General features: G+C 40.9%; 2 protein-coding genes across 3 annotated transcripts in view; one reads left to right on the forward strand and one right to left on the reverse strand.

Moving 5' to 3' along the window:
- LOC141753363 (four and a half LIM domains protein 1-like) overlaps window positions 1–20203 on the reverse strand; it is a 138941-nt gene that overhangs the window by 60943 nt on the left and 57795 nt on the right. The gene's annotated exons all lie outside the window — the stretch shown is intronic.
- LOC141753356 (cationic amino acid transporter 3-like) lies at window positions 579–19458 on the forward strand. 2 transcript variants are annotated; one of them, XM_074611930.1, is made up of 12 exons: window positions 579–683; window positions 11216–11851; window positions 11936–12097; window positions 12420–12603; window positions 12697–12812; window positions 13649–13871; window positions 13970–14109; window positions 14943–15045; window positions 15253–15476; window positions 15583–15749; window positions 15928–16036; window positions 16627–19458. In XM_074611930.1, the coding sequence occupies exons 2-12, from the start codon at window positions 11485–11487 to the stop codon at window positions 16779–16781; spliced, it is 1950 nt and encodes a 649-aa protein (XP_074468031.1). In that variant the 5' UTR covers window positions 579–683; window positions 11216–11484; the 3' UTR covers window positions 16782–19458. The 2 variants fall into 2 exon arrangements, with proteins under 2 accessions (XP_074468031.1, XP_074468032.1); XM_074611931.1 differs by lacking the exon at window positions 579–683 and adding an exon at window positions 2042–2366.

Raw genomic sequence — 20203 nt, forward strand, 5'->3', positions numbered from 1 at the left:
TAGAGAAATAATAAATGTTTGTTGTTTCAATAAAACAAACAAACAAATAAAAAACAATTAACAACAATATATTGCAACATCAAATATCAAATGTATATATAAAAAATAAAAATAAAAACAGAAATAATTTGTGTTTGTTGTGTCAATAAAACAAACAAACAAATAAAAAACAATTAACAACAATAAATTGCAAAATCAAATATCAAATGTATATATATATATATATTTAAAAAAAAGATCTCTCTCTCTCTCTCTCTCTCTCTCTCTCTCTCTCTCTCTCTCTCTCTCTCTCTCTCTCTCTCTCTCTCTCTCTCTCTCACACACGTGTGCTCACTTTCTGTATCTTAAACACTTCTTCGCTTTTTCTTTTGTCGTTCAATATCTCCTATATATCGATTAAAGCACTGAAACCTGATCAGAAAGGTATAAATATCATCTGGTCAATATTTCCATTCATGAGTGGAAAGCTCCGCCTCCCTATTGCGTCAGTTCGTTTGTATACACCCTGCCCTGCCGGTCGAAACTCCGCCCCTCTATTGCGTCAGTCAGTTTGTTTGTATGCACCCCGCCCTCCCGGCGGATCAAAACCACACACACACGTTCAGCCGAGCGGGATAATTTCTTCAGCGTATCACCGCAACAGCCTGTCTCCTTTCACCACTATCAACAAGAAGACATTAAAGGTAATACCCTTTATTATGTTTCAGTCACACAATTAAACATTTTACATTTCATTCAAGTCGTTTAAGTAACGACATTTTACCCGCCCGGGTTGTTTAAATTTATCATATTGGCGGAGTGATGCAATTCTCCCTCGTGTGTTGTCAGTTGTATTGGCACACTTATGTTTACAAAAAACATAATCTTTTGCTTTATGTTTGAGAATAAGTATATATTATAGCCGAGCGTTAAACACTTAATGTTCAGTTTTATTCACAGGAGGTGACGTTATGTGAGGCGGCTTTTATCTATCATTTTCAGCGGCTGGTTGTCAGTTGATGTAGTGGAACGAAAAAAATAGTAGTGATGGGAATTCCGGCTCTTTTTAGTGAGCCGTATCATTTGGGTCAGCTCACCGAGAAGAGCCGGCTCTTTCGGCTCCCAAACGGCTCTTCGTTTTACCACTTCTGCCTTTTTATAGTTCAGCCAAAATTTAGCGCTGTTTGGACCTATGATTAGTATGTGTGCAGATATATCACTTAAATTATTCAATATAGTTATACTAAACCTTATAATTTCCTGAATACCATAATTTTACATGCTGCTTCGTTTCTGACTGTCACTCATCTAGTCTGCTATTCGTGCACCGCACCGCACCGCACCTCAACCAGAACATCGAGTGATAACACGGAAACGTGTCCAGACATTTGTTTAATTATCACTAAAACAGTTTCAACGTTTTTCCCACAACGGTCGCCATCATTAACTGATAGCTTCCGACCGTTTCTACCTTAACCCTAAACGCCCCGTTTTCTGCCAATATACCTGAAAACACACGATAATTGTTAGGGTTAGGGTTAGCATCGCATCGCACCGCACCGCAACGCATCGTATCGCACCGCAACTATGATCCTTGTCTTTCATCACCTGATTGGTCACACAGACATCATTTACACAACATTCAGTCACAGTCAGTGCATGGAGTGCCCGTGGGGTCCTGCCATTCGGCCTTGAATTAATAATAAAAACAAAAAATAAAAAATGGCTCTCGGACGGGAGCCGGCTCCCATCGTTCACTTAAAAGAGCCGGCTCAAAGAGCCGACTCGTTCTTGACCAACACATCACTGAAAAAAACACAACAGAGTAGAAGACGGGGAAACTACTACCCATTTAGGGTTAGGGTAGAAACGGTCAGAAACGTATCAGTTAATGATAGCAACCGTTGTGGGGAAAACGTTGAAATGTGTTTAATGTTAATTAAACAAATGTCTGGACACGTTTCCGTGTTATTTTTACGTGTTTTTCATTCATTGTATTGGTTACTAGCCGGTTTAGTGAACCACGTTAGTCAGGGTGTGGGGTGACGGGAAGGCTGCGTTCAAAGACCCCCAAAAGCGCAGAATTTCTAACAATCCACTGAATTATCCTTAAACAAAAACACACTGTCTCAATATATAACTAAATACTCGCACAGCATTAACTCACTGTTAAATGTAATCACCAAAAACTGACATACATGTACAAGACAAACTCCAAGAAGCACCACTTCTGTTTGTACATTAGGCAATTCCGTAACCATGAAAGGCAACATTTCCACCACGCGAGAACCGAGCCACGTAGCTAGCTGGTGTTACCGTCCTCTGACAGATCAGGACTATCAGCCACATGGACAGCTGAATATCGCCAAGTATAGTTGACACTGCCCGTAAGTAAAGGCTATTTTAAGTTTGAATGCATTTTTATGGCAGCCTTGGCAGCCCAACATCCGCGTTTCATCAAAGTGAGCCATGCTTCCGGGTAATGCTCACTGGTGTACTGTCTGCGTCCAGGGTGGTACCATGCTGGGGTTGCATCAGCCGATTTAAAGCACTTCAGTAATTAAACATGTAGTGTAATTACTGTGGTGGAGATGCAGAACACAGGAGTAGATAGTCAGGATGTGTAATAAGAGCCAAACCTACTGGTTAGGTGGTGGTCAGGTGCTGGACTAACCAGGTAGCCACATGCCACGTTACTTTATTAAAATCTAGGCTTAATTCACTTACACTTCAGTACATTTCAGCTCAATACAGCAAAAGACAAACCCTTAAAAGGCTTATGTGGTCAGGTTTTGTTATTGCTTATCGCAGCCTGTCATTACTGTTGTTATAAATTGTTTAATTGCTTTATTATTGACAAGTAACAGCCCCAGATTTGCCATATTATTTACATTTTTAAGAAGTTAAAAAAAATTTTTATTGGTGCACAATAGGGCTGTGTTTTAGCAAGAATCTGGCGATGTTATACGTATCATGATACTGGGTTAATGTGATATATTGCAATACTGTAAGTGATGCAATATACTGCGATTTTTTTTTTTTTTTTTAAACTAATTTTAGTAAAACAGTCATAGTGTAAAGAACACACCAGGGATTTTAGAATAAGAAAAAACAACAAATGTATATTGCATGCAAAAAAACTACTTTTTTTTTGCCCCAAACTGCATGTGATAATCATAAAGAGGGCATGTCTGTAAAGGGTCTGTTCAAAATGTACCTTAAAGGGAGATTTGTCAGGTATTTTATCAACATGGGAGTGGGCAAATATGCTTGCTTTATGCAAATGTATGTATTTATTACTTGAAATCAATTAATAACACAAAACAATGACAAATATGATCCAGAAACCCTCGCAGGTATTGCATTTAGCATAAAAAATATGCTCAAATCATAACATGGCAAACTGCAGCCCAACAGGCAACAACAGCTGTCAGTGTGTCAGTGTGCTGACTTGACTATGACTTGTCCCAATCGGCATGTGTTTATCATAAAGAGGGCATGTCTGTAAAGGGGAGACTTGTGGGTACCCATAGAACCCATTTTCATTCACATATCTTGAGGTCAGAGGTCAAGGGACCCCTGCTAAAATCAGTGCATCCCTAGTTCTCGGTACATTATTGCATCAGCAATCACCGATTCCTAATTCAGGTAATGTTTGATGTGTAAGGAGGAGGCCTGGTGCACTGTAAATGTTGCATCCTCATCCTCTTAAATGAGTGGGATTGCTGACCATTTTTAGGCTCGTCACGTCTGATTTCTAGTAAAATGGTCAAAGTGAAGTTAACCAGAAATTGTGTGTGTAACAAGAAGAATGGCATGCACCACACCTTTTTAAAGCCAAGTCAAGATTTTGACTTGACACATTTGGTTAAATGCATGCATATTGTGTTGAGATTTGTTTTATATTTTTTTATTATGAATATATTTCGAGAAGCTGGGAAATGTGTCAGTTTCGGCTAGTTTCTAATTAGTCAGAACATAATTAAATACTTGGAGGGAAAATTACACAGAACGCTGCTGTCAAGTTTTTCTGCATACGTGGCCTGTGTAACTTAGTAGCCATTTGTTGGTGTGCATAGGTGTCCAGCTGATTATTTCTTATAATGTGTAGATTACTCATGATTTTGTGGCTGTTCATGTTAACGGTGTTGGCATTGGTCCTGGGAAAGTGGACAGACTCTTAGTTTGTCACATTCCATCTCAGCACAGAGCAGTTTTTGGCAGCGGGGCTTTCTTTTCAGCCAGGTGACTTTCAGGGTCGTGCAGTTCAGTCCCAGTGGTCGGTCTGTCCGCACATACTTTAGTTTACACACACACACACACACACACACACACACACACACACACACACACATACATACATACAGCCTTTATGTGAAACTAAAGTTTATCTTATACAAACATATATATTTCTGGCTCAAAAGACAAATTGTTCATAACTTCAAACGCCTGGAAAACCATTGTTTGTGTGTGTGGAGAACGGTTCAGTGACTCTGTACAGCCAGTCGTCATACGTGTACCTTCCAGGGTTACGCAAGGTCACATTCGCCCCTTGCAATGGATGTTCGCCCCGCAGAGTACTGAACATGTTGTTCCCTTTGTTCAGCTGCTGGCCCCACAAATGACGGAACGGTTGTGTTATTATTAATATTATTATTATTAATAGGGATAGACTGGTACATGGTTTACAGTACATCTACATTTTAGGCTGTAATTCCATGCACATTATGAGAAGAAGAAACAAAAAATACCACTATTATTATCGACGTAAAACACATGTTGGTACATGCAAGTCTTAGCAAAGTTCTAAAGTTAAAGGCGAGGTTAGGTCCTATCTGCAAATACTACACTACTTTTACGACTACTACAACTACCACTGACATGACTAACCATTAACAATTTGGTAAAAATGGACTATGTCCATGCTTAGCCTACTCGAGTTTGCATCACAAAGTAGTCTGTCCTGAAAGAGAGAATATACACAAGGATCAGCTTTTTAGCAATCAAAAGGCTGAACTCCGATTTTGAGGATATACTTGTGATTATTACAAATAAATGCCTCTTATTTTCATGCTTCATTACACTATGAGACAAAAAAAGCAGATCTAACAACAGTACCCTGAATTTAGCTTGACAAGAATGGTACTAGTGCAGTGGTACCCGATAACTTGGTGTGAGCGCTGAGAAGGCGGACGAACATTTCAAGCCTATCAGTCACTTCACCGGTCAGGCAGCAAAGAGAAGGAAGTGAAACACTAACCGAGCAACAAAGACCAGGCCGACTGTGTGGCACAGTGCGAGTGGGGTTGGATCAGAGGTTAGGCAAGAATGACTTTTCACACTTATTAAATGTGTGAAAGTAAAGATGGACGGACAACGAGTAGAAGCCTAACCAAAAGCCTTTCACACTATTTTCATGTACACTATTTTTTGTTGTGCTGTCAAGTTTTTTCTTACCACGTGTCCAGTTAAAACCAAAGTTAAAGTCCTGCTTAAAGCAGAACATGCTTGCTCCACTTTTCCCCTTGCAACATGAAGCGGTTATCACCGGTTGTAGTGACACCAATTCAAGCTCCAGGTACTTTAAGGCAGTGGTGAAAAGATAAAAGGTGCGTCAGATGATATTACAGCGTTTAGGAAAAGCGTGGATACTAGGGCTGTCAATCGATTAAAATATTTAATCGGGATTAATCGCTTGATTGTCCATAGTTAATCGTGAATAATTGCATATTTTTTATTTGTTCAAAATGCATCTTTAAAGGGAGATTTGTCAAGTATTTAATGCTCTTATCAACATGGGAGTGGGCAAATATGCTGCAAATATGTCTGTAAAGGGGAGACTCATGGGTAGCCATAGAACCCATTTAAAAAATTGAAACAAATTTGTGTTAACGTGTTATTATCACGTTAACTTTGACAACCCTAGTGGATACACATCAAAGCAAAACAGTGCCAGGGAAAATGACAAAACAAGTATTGTATGCAAATTGTATTTGAGAATTTCTGGTTTGTAGACTTCAGTGAGAATGCCGAGCGCCACAACCTCACAAAGTTCAGTTTATGTGAAGTGTCAGGTCACACGGTATGTTAGACAACTTTAAAAGAAAGAAGTCTTTTCACCTGTAGATTATGTTAACGTCTAATTATGGCCTGTTCTTTTTCATAGCACACAGGATACGAGCTCTCACAATGTTTCAGCACAATGACGATATTCTATTAATACCGTAAAAACAACATAACCTATTTATCAAAGCTCCTCTAGTCGTACCATTTCAAAAGAGAATATCCTGCCCAGTACAGTTAAGTGTTGGGAGAAAAAATACTGTCAAACAATGAAATCCAAACAACAGCGAGAGCACCCAACAATAAACAGTCAGCCCTCTGAAGACCGATGGGAAACTGGTACATGGTGGATATTCTCCCACTCCCCACTTGCTGCGACATTCCAGTAGCGTTTTCCACTCACACACACACACCAGGAACTGAGATCTGAGAGTGTCTATGTCGTGTCAATAAACATTTATTACTGAGCTACTGTGCCCGGCTGGCTGTGATCTCCTCAGGGGTTCGAAACCCACGGCGCACACACCTTCACTAAACACTACAGAAGTGCTTAACTGAAACTATGAAAATTGTAAAGCTGTAAAAACACAAACATTTGTTGGGAAACGTCTTAGTATTTTCCTTTCAAAGTAAGATTTTCTTCCACGTCTGCAGACACCTGAAGGTTACAGAAATGCAGACCTGCTTTAACCTCACGTTAAGGGTGGTCTCATTAAAGCGATGCTAGAGCCCCCTCTACCCTCGTCGATGCCTCCGTCACGTCAGCTAGTCGCTAATCTTTTCCTTGTGGTTTTCACGAGGTGGGTGCCCGTTTGTGTAAGTGGGGCAGATTTACTGTATGCCAGCTAGACGGAGGTGTGTCTCACAAATGTGGCGTATGTAAGCTCCACCACAGAACAACCCACACATGAAAAGACGGAGTGCTACCTGCAGCCATTTTCTACTCTCATTCTTAAAATGAATACACTTGACTTTTGACAAGTGTTTTGTTTCTTCTGCAACTAGAGTGTATTTAAGTTTTTTAAGAATGGGACAAAGTAAATGGCTCTAATGACTAGTGCCTCGGGCCAACGGTGCTCCGGTTACAACAGGTTTCTGGGATAATGGTCCTGTTACTTTGACTTAGCATTGCTGCGACTGCTGCCACGGACTCTTAAGAGGATTATCTGGAGAAGAAACAACCCTGCTAACCTCATTATGGCTTGTTGTCGCTCATCAATCCATTAATACAAACAACGCATGGCTTTGTTTTGACAACATCAACACAGCACTATGGTTATATAACAACACAAGCAATGTTATTTCTGCTATGTCATGGTGGCATCCGTTGTTTTAATTATCCATCGCAAAATGGAAACTTTCCTTTTGCCACAAAGCTCGGCACAAATCTGCTCTCAGGTTAAAACAAGAAGCTGAATTATTCAGAAATGCTGCACCTCACAGTCCCATTATTAGTCTCAAGATTCAGAAATGCAATAAATTAAGTTACAAACGTTAAGTCCTGAAAGGTGATATTTTTTTTATCTTGTGAGCACAAGATAATTTCAAGATAAGTACAAACGCACAATTTATTTAATTGTGACCGTTTTAAACATTTTGCAGATGCTTGCCTCGTCTTTAAGGTTTTACATGGGCTTGCACCTCCCATACTTGGTCAGTTCATAATGCGGAAGAAGAGTAGCGGCAGGGCAACAAGGGGAACTACCAGAAGGGACTATGTTTTACAATTTGTTGGTTTTATTGTATTGTATTGCTTGCTGAAGCATTGTATCGATCATATTAGGCCACTAAGTAAGTGATAATGTCATTGTTGTGAAATAAACCGCTAGCTGTACATTATCCTGCTTATTACACGGCTACTTACTGAAAAAAATTATAATTTGACACAAAAACGGTCCGCCAGAGTCCGACCTCAGAGGTGCGCCCATAGCAACAGTCTGCTATAAAGAAATAACAGACCGTAGAATGCGAATAATAAGAGAAACTGAAATGTTGATTAATGTGCATTGTTCCTGGTAAATAAATAAGTTACCCGGTGCCCCCAAGATAATTATAAAAGTTATTATCTTGTGCCAACAATTTAAATTATCTTGTACACACAAGATAATTAATTTGTTCCAACAAGATAACTTGCTGGAACATGACATATTTTGTAGGCCAACCAGGAAGTTGGCATCGCCACTGGTTCCCTCGCCAAAAAGCCAATGGGAGTTTTCCATTGGGTTTTGGATTATTACAGAAAATAAGCTCTTTGGCAAACAAATTTTTATGATACTTAACATGTTTTGTTCAGCAAGATTGTTTTAGCAAGCTTAAAAAATTCACGCTTGTGTTTCAGGCATCTAACTAAGAACCCATTAAAAAAAACAACATTGACTTCCAGACGAGGGAGTCGGAGGAAGTGCTAAAATACTAACTCATTTCCGGGTTTTAGGACTCATTCCTGTACCACTCTTTAGGGGCTATGTACAAATGCCATTTTTTACCTGCTGCTTTTTATTTTATGCAACTTAAGTGTTTCTCGCGTTTGTGAGTAAAAACTGAAACTCTTCATTTAAAGGGCTGATTTTAACTGACAACATTTCACCTGGCTGTGCAGTCAAAGTGGGAAGTAATCCGCCTCAGACATCACACGTGACGCCACAATAAAAAAAACATGTGAAAACATGTAGTAAGATAAGACATGAAGTTCTGAGCCATTTTGACCAAGACAACTTTTGGATTGTTAATGACATTCACACTCACTCATTCACACTCACTCGATGTGTGAAGCTTCAGTCTCAACGTTGTTCTGTGGCTCTTTGTGGACATCTGAAAGTCCCAAAGTCAACTTTGTTTAGTGACACTTTTAACCTTTCAAAATGACACCTCCCTTCCAAAAAAAGAGTCAACATGACAGGAGCGGCTGCGTGAAGGAGTACGTTGACTAAGCATGGTGGAGCATTTCATCGAGGTGGAGTAAACCCACAGGTGTAACCTGTTTAAGCACCTGGATTTCCCTCCAAAGCCCACAGCTAAAAATCTTTTGTAATGATATTTAGAGATTAAAAATGTTCTATATTACCTCCACAAATCCAAACTTAAGTCTTAAGTACTACATAACTGTAACCGTACTCAGCAATGTAGGCTACATGAATATCGTAGAGCCTCAAATAAGTTTTAGGTTGCTGGAAGTGGCCCAGGGTTCCCTGGAACATTTTTCTGCAGGGTGTGTTTGTGTTTCATTACATTGTAGCATTTATGTCACCGCCCTCAATTTGTACGTGATTATCAATGATTGATTGAGTCGAACCTGTCTTTGTGTTATCTGGTAATCTAACCTCCACCAAGGACAAACAGAAAAATGGATCTGTCCTCATCAGATGTGCTTCCCGGTGTACTTGGCCTGTTATGGACTGTTCTTGCGAGTGTGTGTGTGCGTGTGTGTTTTGCAGAATCTGGTGTAATCATTATCACTCACCCTTTCCTGAAGTCGACAAACTCGTCGCTACTGACGTAAAATGTGCTGCCGCTGTCCTTGAGGATGTTTTTTTGTCTGTTTAAACAAAGTAAAATCATTGATAATGCATGGGACAATAATCAATATAACTGTGTACTGCATTTCGATTAGGGAACCGTAACTACTACCACACGCATAAGTGCATTACAAAGTCATTACATACGGTTTGACTTTAGACTTTAAGGGGGAAATACTCTCCACAGCACTAATAATACATACAACAGCACAATATTAACAACATGCATAAACCAGCTGTTTCTAGCAGGCCATAAACAGCTGTTTCTAGGTAACAAAAACAGCTGTTTGTAGCGCCCCAAACGGGTGTTTCTAAGCCACCAGAACAATTGTTGCAGTTGCATTAATAATTAAATATATATATATATATATATATATACATATATATACATATATATATATATGTATATATATATATATATATATATATATACATATATATACATATATATATATATGTATATATATATATATATATATATATATATATATATATATATATATATATATATATATATATATATATATATATATATATATATATATATATATGTATACATATATATACATATATATATATATATATATATATATATATATATATATATATATATATATATATATGTATACATATATATATACATATATATATATATATATATATATATATATATATATATATATATATATATATATATATTTTTTTTTTTTAAGAAAACAATTGTCTCTTCGCAATTTTTAACAGCCTCCTCAGTCGCTTCATCCTGGCGCCTGGCCTCGTTAATTGTTGGTGATTTGACCTTTTCTAGTTATTATATGGGGTAAGGGTCAGTTTTTCGATGCAGTGTATTTTATTTGTATCTTCTCCCAGTGCAGCTGGTTCACCTTATCGAGCTGCTGGTTCACGCTGTCCTTCTCTCCCTTGTTGATATTAGCTTGCAGAATTCAACCATATCATCCCGTCACAGCCTCTGGCTTTCCCAGGCTTCTCCCTGTCGGCCCCTATCTGCTGCAAAAACATAACACAAGTAGCAAAGTAGTCTTTCTCGCAGTGAGGGAGTGGTGAGGAATGGGACTAGGTGTTCTTGTGTGTTTTTAGAAGGGTGTGTACTATGGCTGGATTATTTGTTGAATCAAAATTAGATCGCAGGTTTTCTTTTGTCTTCATGGGATCTCTCTGTGCTCCACTACTGCGTCTCATGATGTCCTACTATAGTGTCAGAGGTGGAGGTATGAATTCCTGGAAGTTGTGTAACTGGTATTTATACAGGTTCACGTGTAGCGAAATGTCTCTTTTTGTTGTCTCTCCAAACCTGCCGACTGACTCACTATCTCCTTTTTGCTCAAGAAGAGGAGAATATTCCAGGAAAGTTTCCAACATCGCTGGTGTTACCTGGGTTCACTTGAAATGTGTGATATCGGACTACATAAATAAACTTGACAGCTGATGCTACAAAGTTGTCAAGTTGATTTGAAAAGCCCACCAAGACCACCTTTTTTTTTTCTTCTTTTTTTAACCCTGCCTTGGTTCCCCTGCAGTTTCAATACCTTTCCTGGAAAGAAATTATGCTATAATTCCTGCACAGAGCTGTGTGAAATGTAAGCTTTGACTGAATAAGTTCCCTGTTTTGAGCTCTTGTTTCTTGTGTTTTCTCACAGGTCCTAATCTGCAAAACACCGTAACCACAGACCTGCCATTTCCTGTTCCTTGTGCTCGAGCGACTGTCGACAAGTCATCACACCTACTCTTAAGGACCAATAATAAACAAGCGCTTGGTTTTACCTACCCATCTGCTCAAAGCACTTCTACTCTCAGACCAGTCACACGTGTTCTGTTTAAGCCGTGTCGATCACACACACCCGCCCACGCTAGAAGGATTTAAAACACACACAGCCTGGTTCAGCGCCCACACACAGTCACAGCAAATATGGCCCACAAGCTGGCCAACTTTGGCAAAATCCTGCTGCGTCGCCGGGCGTTGGACTGCTCCAGCGAAGAGACCCGGTTCGCCCGCTGCCTGTCCACCCTGGACCTCATCGCCTTGGGGGTGGGCTCCACGCTCGGCGCCGGCGTTTATGTCCTCGCTGGCGAGGTCGCCCGAGAAAAGGCGGGACCCGCCATCGTCCTCTGCTTCCTCATCGCCGCTCTGTCCTCCATGTTGGCCGGCCTGTGCTACGCCGAATTTGGCGCCCGTGTCCCCAAAACGGGCTCTGCATACCTCTACAGCTATGTGACGGTTGGAGAAATCTGGGCCTTCATCACAGGGTGGAACCTCATCCTCTCCTATGTGATAGGTGAGTGGAGTTGCAGCGCTTTTGATGTTGCGTTCACATTTTTCAGTCACTACAGTGTTGACTCATATCTGTTGTCACCTTTAGGTACGGCCAGTGTTGCCAGGGCGTGGAGCTCAACGTTTGACAACTTGGTCGAACAAAAGATCTCCGGCTTCTTCCGAGCCTCCATGGCGATGAAGGTGCCGGGGAACGTGCTGGCAGAGTACCCCGACCTGTTCGCCCTCATCCTGGTCCTGCTGCTCTCTGGTGAGTTAGCCCCGCTGCTCATCATCAGTCATTATTTTCAGTGATGACAGATTTGCAAGATGATAACTAAGATAGGAAAGAAGAAATTAAGAAATAGCATTGCATTAAAAGCATTGCATAACAGCCAGAACAGTTGTCACACTGACATTGCAGCTATGCCAGTTGCAGTGTTAGAAAGAAGTAATTGATTGGTGTCGCTGACTAAATGGTATGTTGGGACGTGATGAAGTACGAACACATCCACCCACATAGCAGAACACGTTGTTCTTGGTGCTGAAACATGAACTCTCTCTTCCTCTATCTCCTCTCTTCCTTCCCTCAGGACTTCTGGCCTTTGGCGTGAACGAGTCGGCGCTGGTGAATAAGATCTTCACAGGCATCAATCTGGTGGTACTGGGCTTCGTAATCATCTCTGGGTTCGTTAAGGGGAACGCGGCCAACTGGAACCTGACGGAGGACGACTACAAAAGCTTCATAAACGGCACCAACAGCAGCAGGCCTTTTCAGTAAGTATCTGACAACTGCCAGCGAATTAATTCATAGTTTTTACTGTTTCACCTGCGTGTTGATTGTTAACCTATTTGTCTTTCTTCACTCAGAGTTGAAAAGGAATTTGGCGTGGGTGGCTTCGCGCCATTTGGCCTGACTGGAGTCCTGTCTGGTGCCGCCACCTGCTTCTACGCCTTCGTGGGCTTCGACTGCATCGCCACAACAAGTGAGTGGTTTTTAATATTTTCCATAATAAACAGTGTAGAGAAGGAGAGGGGTTCACGGTAAACAGACATTCAAATGTTTACTTAAGTATTTCAAGTTGCTTCCCACACTTTCTTGTTTGATTTGCACAAATCCTGTGACATGGGAAGTAGTTGAGTTTCCACCCTTATGGTCACACACACATGAAGTGGAACTGCTTCTGATAGTGGGTTTTCATTTAATATTACACGAGTACATCTGCGTGAAAGGGTCGTGTTATGTAGGGGTGGAAGAAAATATCAAATATCGCAATGTTTTTGTTTTGTGATACTGTATCGAATCTCAAAAACATTTGTATTTAACGGCTTTGTTGAATACTCAATTCTGATTGGACAATCACGGCGTTCTATGGTCTGTTATTTCTTTATAGCAAACCGTTGCTATGTGTAACAGACCGTTGTTATGGGCGCGGACCTGATGTCGGACTCTAGCGGACCGCGTTTGAGTCAAATTATTGATTTCTTAAGTAAGTAGCCGTGTGAGAAGCAACAATGACCTGCTAGCTGTACATTATCCCGTACTTAATTAATAGTAAACATGCAAAGATTAACCCAGTCTAAAATCATTTTAACTCAGATTTTATGCATATGGTGGTGTGTTCTATATACTATGACAGTTTTCCTTCCGTATTGTATCGCCAGTTTTTTGCCAATACACAGTCCTAGTGTTATGTAACTTGTTCTCCTACGGTGTCAAGACCTTCGTGTCTTGTTCAGGTGGTGTGAGGAATGCAAGGTATTTACGTGCTTTATGATCTTGGAGCAAGCATAACATTCTCTTCTTGTTTCCTGTCCTCAGGCGAAGAAGCGAAGAACCCCATGCGTTCCATACCAATCGGCATCGTAGCCTCGCTGCTCATCTGTTTTTTCGCCTACTTTGGCGTGTCTGCCGCTCTGACGCTCATGATGCCGTACTACCAGCTGAACACCCAGAGCCCTCTGCCTGAGGCCTTCAGCTACGTGGGCTGGGGTCCCGCCAGGTACATCGTGGCTGTGGGCTCTCTCTGCGCTCTGTCCACCAGGTAAGGAGGGAAACTGTGCTCTTGCTGTCACACAGTGTGTTCTGTTTACACAACGCCGTAAAGCTTTTTTTTAATACTAACTATTGCTGTTCTCTCAGTCTGCTAGGCTCTATGTTCCCCATGCCTCGTGTTATCTACGCCATGGCGGAGGACGGGCTGCTGTTCCGTATTCTTTCCAGGATGAACGAACGCACTAAGACGCCTCTCATTGCTACCATCACTTCAGGCATCGTTGCCGGTAAGCTTGTTTATTTTTCATGTTTTTTCTTCGTCTTTGTCTCTCTGTGTGTGTGTTTATCTTTACCTGTGTATCTTTCTTGTCATGCGTGTTCATTGCTTCAGGGCCACCAGTCATTGCTGCGTCTATCCTAAGCTGTCAAGTCTTATCGAGAGTTGTTGTAGTTTGCCGAGGTCACGCCTCTGTCTCCTGCCTCAGCTCTATCTAGCAGCTTGTCGGTTCAAGATCGATACCTCTTAAGAAAAGTCTGCAAAAACACACCTTTTCCCACCAACATTATCGCGTATATGAAGGTTTTTTTAAACACGAAAAAACCCATCTAAAAATAGGCGATAGACTCCTTTCCCATTGCGAGTATGATGTACTGTTGCACTGGCCTTGAAATGTAGGGTTAGTAAACAATGAATATCTTACAGCGGTTACTTCTTTCTTTATATTTGTTACTTATTCAGTCTCTCTTTCAAACTCTCAAACCAGAGTGGAACAGTGGAAACAAAGACGGTTTTGATGAGTTTTATTTTGTTTCGGTCGAGTTTGAAGGAAGTGTGTTTTACGACTATCGGCGAGGTAGAATGACTGTTGTCTGACCGGAGTCTGGTGGCTTTGAGGAGACCATATTAATTGTGTTTTTTGTACGTTAATACATTATAATAATTATCCAAATCCCTGTTGATTATACACGTAGCATCACACCAGAAAAGGGGTAAAAAAATTAGCGTTTCCACTCGGGTGTCATGTTTCCATCACTGCTGATAGGAGCTGGAGCCGATAAATACCTGTAAAGCGTTACAGTATAAATGTTCTAAGAAATCAGTTTTTACTTCTACTTACAGCTCTGATGGCTTTCCTGTTCAAACTGGCGGATCTGGTAGACCTCATGTCCATCGGCACTCTGTTGGCGTACTCTTTAGTGGCCATCTGTGTCCTCATCCTCAGGTCAGCACCTTTTTAATCTCTACAAGCACAAAGACACTCTCAAAGTGTTGTTGTGATCATGTGTTAAATACGATCTAGCAGCTGCACTAATGTCATCGTAAAGTATCAACAAAGCCAGTTTAAAAGAATAGTTATACGTTTCGATAAATTAATCTCATATTGGCATTGGACTAAACTGAACTCTGACATACTTCCCTCCCTCCACAGGTACCAGCCAGGCACCCTGAGTTCGTCCAGCCAGACGGAGAAGCTGGTGGAGCTGGTGGAAGGGGAGAAGGTGGCCGTAAGTGGAGGTGACAGCGGCGACGAGTCCGGCACGGAGGAGAGTCCGCTCCGCGAGACCTTCACCGTCAAGCTGCTCTTCTACCCGAGTGGAAAGATCCCGACGCAGACCTCTGGGAACATCGTCTACGCTACCACTGCTATTATTTGTAAGTGTGTTCTGGGAGGAATCTAAAGATAAAGCTCGTTGTTGGCTCGTGTCGGCCGATAAATGCAAATATACAATAGTAACGTCTCCTTCTTGTCTCTCTGCAGCGCTTTTTATCACCGTACTGTGCATTATCCTGGCCAACCTTCTCCCAGAGCTGCTGTCCGGGCATCCAGGCGTCGTGGTGCCCTGTGTCATCTTGACTTTGCTCTGCGTCGTCTGTCTCGTCATCATCTACAGGCAGCCGCAGAGCAAAGAGGCTCTCACCTTCAAGGTAAACAAAACCCCGAGAACAAAAAAAAGAGATCTCACTTCTTACTTACTTTGGCACACGTTGTTCCCTGATTCTGAGTGCTACGTCAAGCAGAACCAGGTCAATTTTAAAATAGTTGTGCTGACTTTTTTTTTTCTTTTTTTTTAACTCACATCCTCCATTTCTCTGTTCTCTCAAGGTCCCTCTGCTTCCCTGGCTACCCCTGTTCAGCGTTTTCGTCAACATCTACCTCATGATGCAGCTGGACATGGGCACGTGGATCCGCTTCGCCGTCTGGATGCTCATCGGTACATTCGAACGTTACTTATCATTAGGGCTGTCAATCGATTAAAATAGTTCATCGCGATTAATCACAAATGAATTGCTGCATTTGGCATAAAAAATATGCTCAAATCATAACATGGCAAACTGCAGCCCACCAGGCAACAACAGCTGTCAGTGTGTCAGTGTGCTGACTTGACTATGACTTGCCCAAAGACTGCATGTGATTATCATAAAGTGGTCATGTCTGTAAAGGGGAGACTCAAGTGGGTACCCATAGAACCCATTTTCATTCACATATCTTGAGGTCAGAGGTCAAGGGACCCCTTTGAAAATGGACATGACAGTTTTTCCTCGTCAAAATTTTGTTTAAGTTTGGAGCGTTATTTAGCCTCCCTCTAGCTCTAAAGCTGAACCCGCTACAACCTCCAGAAGATTGACATCGCAACTTGCGTTCATACATTAAACAAATTGATGTCATTAAAACTAACATGTGCTAACACGTTATTATCGTGTTAACTTTGACAGCCCTAGTAATCATATTTTCATTTCTAGAGCTGCACATTCTCGTGACTGTTATACTAACTTCCCGTTGCCTCTCTCTCTTCCCTTCCAGGTTTCCTCATCTACTTCTTCTATGGTATTAGGAACAGCAGTGAAGCTGCCAAAAGGTCATCCCCTCGCAAATACGAGCCCGCGCTGCAGACCAAGAGGCCAATCTACACGGGCGCACCTGACGACAGTGACATGGAGGCAGGCGGCAGCCCCTGATACACACCGACGTTAGACCTGGGGGAAGCGTTGCCAGAGCATCTACACTCATCTTGGCGGTCTGGTTGAACTGGTAGCCAAGTGCTGCAATGTAGGGCGGCTTGGAACGTGGCCCCTGGGTTTAAAGGGAGGAGGGGCAAGAAAACGCCACACACACAAACATTACCTCTGACTTGGAGGCTGATATAACTTGATGGCTAGACACTGTGACAGAGCCACTTTCTGGCCCATGTGTCTGTTTTAATCTGTCTGTCTTAGCCTTAGCCCTCTGGGAGATATTTACCTGCCTATAAACTCATGCTATGAATGGACCTTACTAACAAAAGAGAAGTTGGTTAACTGGTGTTAACTGTTTTGCTTCCTCTCCGTTATCGGTGCGTTGTGGCTGCGTGTGGAGCCACTAGGGGTGAATAAGAACTACTATATTTATATCACTAAAAGATTATGACTTGACCTCAATAAGCAGAAGCCACCGCAAAGTGACAGAGCCTTCAGTAGTTAAGGGGGTCTAGAGTATTCGGTCCTTGTTTATTGCACCAGCCTGTTCGTTTGTGTGTAAACAGGGTAGCGCTGAGGCTGTGTGGTTTACAGTGTCCGTCAGGGCCTCAGTGCAGTTAGGTCAGTAGCACATAGACAACGTTGATGTCATCTACACTGTACGGCTCAGTGTCTGAGGCTGAATACATGCTTTACAGATCGCCCCTTGTTGTCCCCCCCCCCCCCCGCTCCCAGAGAACAGCCATACAGTAACTGTACACCGCACCCTTTAAAACGGTATGAAATTAGCTGCTTTTCGTAAATTATTCATGTGTCTTGCATATAGACTGTGTTGAAATGGTATTTGCAGGCATTTTGTGGCCTTTTGTTTCAACCTAAACCAGATAATGAATGTTGTTTTTTTTAACGGCGACAACACTTTTCGACCCTTAAAGGGTCTCGAAATCCAGATATTGAAGTAAAAGCTGCAAAGCAGGAGTTAATCTCTGCTATGCTTTCTGGTATTTACTGTTGTGTAATCAATCAGTTGTCAACTATTTTGATAACTAATAGACCAAAAAAACAAATCGATTAATTGAGAAAACAAGCGACAGATTAATCCTTAGTATCAGCCCTAGAATATGGGGTTTTCTCCAAAACAACATGGGCATGTAAATATCTGTATGCATCTTAAGTTATCTATCTAGCTACTTTGCTAGTTCCAGATTTCATTTACACACTTGCACCTTGTTTGTTTCATATTCTTTGCATGGCTGTTCGCACATATCTTCACAGATCTGAGGAGGTTGATGAGATTTGCATTTAACAAGCTCATTATTGGCATTATGTTATCTCCTGACGGGCATTTAAAATCTCAGTTAATATATAATCTGTCCACCTCCGACTGATCTGGGAGCTGGGAATCTGTTTCTGAACATGGGGGGGTCTGTCTGTCTGTCTGTCCTTCGTCATCTTATTCACCTTTTTGTTTTTACTTTCTTGTGAAAAGACTCACTAAGGTTCTTGTTTAGTTTCAATTGAAACTTGTTCTCGGCAGCTTCGTCTGTCGAGTTCCCATCACTTTTATTTTATTCAACTGTATTTTATTTTTACTACTTTATTATTAACTTCTACTGATAGAACTGTTAATATTTTAATGTTTATAGTGTTGTTTTTTTGGGGGGTTAGCTTTCTTTTTTTGCCTTCTCATATCTATCTCAATCAGTTTTTAATATGCGTTTTTAGATGTTAATGTATTTTAATTGTTACATGTACAGTTTTTAGCGTGCCGGTCTTTGTTGTCTCGCGTCACCAAATGATTTAATCCTTTCTGACCAAATGAACGTGCTTTTTGGAAAATTAAATCACAACGACCACTAAAAGTTGGTCTCTAAATTGTGTAATATAAAAAGAAAATGTTTTTCCCCCTCTGGAGTCAATATAACTTATTGTTTGAAGTACCTTTTTGTTGTTCTAGTAAAGTGCTTTACTGTAGAATGTACAGTATTTGTTTAAAACCGTATCTTTATTTGTATAATGCTGTAAATTATACAAACTTTCTTTAACATATGACCCCGAGTATAATTTAGTAAGAGATGTTTTTTTTTGTAAATTACACTTTGAAGGCATTTCTTTTGACACTTAATGAAATCCAAATATCCTTTTTCAGATGAAATGGTCCTGGTGGATGCAATATTTAATCATCGCTGTAGATGCTTAAAACTGCTTAAACTAAATAACACCGCTTAGAAAATCTCCCCCCCTTTTAGACGTATCACCCATTGTGCTGAAGGGAGGGAGGTCCAGTAAAGGTAGATTTGGATTCAGTCAGTGTTTCTAGCTGATGTGCCTAAAGAACCATCCTCCTGCCTGAGAAAAACACACATGGGTTAGTCAAACAAAGAGTACAGCGACATCTTGGATGTTTCAAAAACGTCATGACTTGTACAGGAGATTTGAACTCTGCTTTGCCTGTGATATCATTAAAAGGTTTAGTGGCTGTGACTCGTGTCACACAGAGCTCTTCATACTCAGCCCTTGTGCCTTTAAAAAATTATAATATCCCCTCCTCAACGCCATCTCATTAATAATCTATTTTTGTCTTTGTTTTATATCCTGTACATATGGCTGTCATGTAAAAAAAACGAGCTGTATTTTCAATGTTTCTTTTTTTTAATAAAACAATATTTCATGCTTATGGTAGATAAGAGTCTGTGTTTTATCTACATGTTTATTTTTTTTATTTTTTTAAGGAAGCTTCACACATTTCCTCAGAATGAGCTGCAGGCCAGAGGCTGTTGGTTTTCTCCATGAGTCACCTGTGACAACTATGTTAACAATGTACTCTGTCAGTTACATAATGACTCTACCCTTGGGCTGTTTTACTAACTTCAGCCAACAGTTTATTATCTCTACACAGTGTTCATCTATTTCCAATTTATTTATTAGTGAGTAAATAACTTGCTAAGATTAACATGTCCCTGTATCATTGCCGAAGTAAAGATAGTCTAGACAGAAGACATTAAAATGATGTTCCTTTATGTCATTTCTCATTGAGACTTGCATGTCATAACCCAATAATAAAGTCAATTATCTATTACAGCCAACGGAATAAACTCATGTCATACGAACACCAGTTTCAATAGTCTATTCACTTGTTTCTCCACCCGGTTAGCCTGTTATCAGGCCATTAAATAGGCGTTATTGTGGTTATAAGCCCCATAGATATGGGTCAGTAGGGCCCTGCTACACCCACTAGTAGGTTTTATCTATTCAAAGAAGGTATAAAAGAAGACGACAGCGACCGTAGTAATTATGACAGGAGCAGAAGCAGAAGTCAAGCGCTGTAGTATAGACAGAGTGAAACTGTGGCAAACGCAGGAGTTCGGTGTTAACATCCCGTGTGAAACCAACCAATGTGTAGTTGTCATTGTGCTGACAAGTCT

This window comes from Sebastes fasciatus, chromosome 16 (assembly GCF_043250625.1).
Source record: "Sebastes fasciatus isolate fSebFas1 chromosome 16, fSebFas1.pri, whole genome shotgun sequence".
NCBI classification, from domain to species: domain Eukaryota; kingdom Metazoa; phylum Chordata; class Actinopteri; order Perciformes; family Sebastidae; genus Sebastes; species Sebastes fasciatus.

Excerpts from the sequence above, each read along its gene's own strand:
- LOC141753356 (XM_074611930.1), top strand. The coding sequence starts at position 11,485 with ATGGCCCACAAGCTGGCCAACTTTGGCAAAATCCTGCTGCGTCGCCGG. Across the intron at positions 13,872-13,969 it reads CTCTGCGCTCTGTCCACCAG|TCTGCTAGGCTCTATGTTCC; the intron begins GTAAGGAGGGAA and ends CTGTTCTCTCAG. Across the intron at positions 15,477-15,582 it reads CGCTACCACTGCTATTATTT|CGCTTTTTATCACCGTACTG; the intron begins GTAAGTGTGTTC and ends GTCTCTCTGCAG.